Genomic DNA, 2288 nt, shown 5'->3' on the forward strand with positions numbered 1-2288 from the left:
GACAGACAGACAGACAGACAGACACACACATGCATGCACACACAGACACATGCACGCACACACAGACACATGCACGCACACACAGACACAGGCAGACAGACAGACACATACACATGCACACACACATACACACACAGACAGCTTACAAATCCTTTCACCTCTCACAATAACCCCAGTCACAGGCTTGGAAATTGTTGTTGCCAACCGGTCAGGGAGAGCTGAGAGCATGGGGAAGGTGGGGGGAGGGAGGTCCTGTTGGAGGGGAGCAGGGCTCAGTGCCTTTACAGCTTGCGATCCAAACACTTTAGCCAACGACCCCACTTGGGATCCCAAACCCTACTCTGGGAGGGTCAGGTTGAACGGTGCCTGCTGAATTAAACAATACATAAAGACCATGTCAGGGTGAAAACACTCATCTCACACAATTAACTAACACTCAGTCTTAGACGCAGGCCTTTCAGTCAAACCAAATGGTGTTGAATTTTAGCTTCCAATTGCGGTATTATCCGAAACGTTCATCCTGATCCTGTCTCCCTTCCCTTTAAGCGGGAAGACTGTGGAGCAGTGACAACATCACTGGGTTAGTGATCCAGAAGTCTAGGCTAACGCTCTGGCTGCAAACCCCATTGCCATTAAATTCAATTAATAACTCTGGAATCAGAAACTAATCTGAGTAACGGTGACCATGAAACTATCATCAAATGTTGGAAAAACCCATCTGGTCTACTGATATCGTTTAGGGAAGTAAACTGCTTCCATTTCTGGTCTCCAGACTCACAGTAATGTGGCTGACTCTTAACTGCCCTCTGAAATGGCACAGTGAGCTCGTTCAAAGGCAGTTAGGGACAGGCAACAAATGTTGTCCTTGCCAGTGATGCCCACATTCCATGTAAGAACTTAAAAAGACCAATTTCATCAACAGTCAACATGCTGTCCACATCATGGATATAGATAAAGGAGGCGAGGTACAAATCAGCTTTGATCTGATTACACAGTGGAATTTGCTCAGGGCTGAATTGCGCAGCTTTTTCTTGATGTTCCTCCATGTTTCAATCTATCAAATTTCAGTTAACTCCCAACTCCAGCCAGGGGTGGGTGCAAGGGCTTGAGTGGGGAAAGTTCTACCTTATCACTACTGTTTCTGTGAAATTCGTCATTTTCACCCTGAATGGTCCAGCTCTCCCGCTAAGACCGCACCTCCTTTGGCAGCAACATGGGTGTGATGAAGACAGAACCAACCTGAAGTTATTTACCTCTTTTTGTTCAGAGTGAAGTTGGGTTTCGACGTAAGTAATGCTTGGGACGAGGGGTGCAGAGGAAGTGAAGGTGCTGTCAGTAACAGTGCATCCTGGGGTTGAGGTAGGCGGGTCTGGTAAAGCGAGATACGGCTCGTTAATGCAGTCAATGTTCAAGGACTGCAGGTCACTGTGGAGGAACAGCAGAAAGATGACGTCAGACCCTCCTTCAGGACTAGCCTGGTCACTGACACTAAAAACGCCCAGCAAAACAGAATCACAAAGGCTGACACTGGCTAACATCTTCCTCCGCACTTTCCTTATCCTGCGGCCTGTTGACGCTGGAATATCTAAGTCTCACAGGCATCATCAGCTCTCGAGCATCTTGCCTGAATACAAGTTGCTGCATGCTGCTAACATGTTTAACTGAGCGGAATAGCATACCAGCCACGTCTCACCCAGCATACACATAACTGAGGGCTCGCCAACAGAGACTGTCCAAAGGTAGGAACATGGGCTCACGAACATGGCCATGGGTCATGGCCACTTCCTGTCATCATAGTTCTCCTGGGACCCAAGCTGAACATCTCCTGCTCCATGAGTATGCTGCAACCAAGCTAGTGCACCTGACATCCGTAAAACTACAATATAAAACCTTCACCAATAGAGACAATACAGATGGCCCAGAATGGATTGGAGCATAGTTCGAATCAAAAGGTTCTCTCTCACTCTGGGGCGGGGAGGGGGACAGAGCTCAAGTGTTACCTCCTGGTACAAAGCAGTCAGAAAATACTGAACACTGGGAGATTGGAGAGGGGCACACACTCCTTTACAAGGCAGGAAGGGTAATTGTAACTTTCCCAAATGCAAAAATGTGGTCGGTACATTATTAATTACAGTCGGCAGAAGACAAAAGGACTGAGTGGGAGGAGGTAGAGAGAATCCAGCGTTCTACAGCAACTATGTGCCTGAACAAAGAAACCGGTGCTCCAAAGCAACTGCATGACTGTACTGAGAAACCAGACTTCCATAGCAACTGCGCATCTGTACTGA

The 2288-nt window shown here is 47.6% G+C and overlaps 1 protein-coding gene across 3 annotated transcripts in view; it reads right to left on the minus strand.

Annotated features, from left to right (window-relative positions):
- Positions 1–2288, minus strand: part of wu:fi75a02 — a 93163-nt gene that overhangs the window by 34800 nt on the left and 56075 nt on the right. For 2 of the 3 annotated variants that reach the window (XM_048611389.1, XM_048611388.1), the window contains one exon: positions 1254–1425. In XM_048611389.1, coding sequence (XP_048467346.1) covers positions 1254–1425 — 172 coding nt within the window. Of the gene's footprint in view, positions 1–1239; positions 1426–2288 lie in introns of all 3 variants that reach the window. The other variant, XR_007264650.1, reaches the window with a different exon arrangement.

The sequence above is a fragment of the Rhincodon typus genome, chromosome 24 (genome assembly GCF_021869965.1).
Source record: "Rhincodon typus isolate 14 chromosome 24, sRhiTyp1.1, whole genome shotgun sequence".
Lineage (NCBI taxonomy): Eukaryota > Metazoa > Chordata > Chondrichthyes > Orectolobiformes > Rhincodontidae > Rhincodon > Rhincodon typus.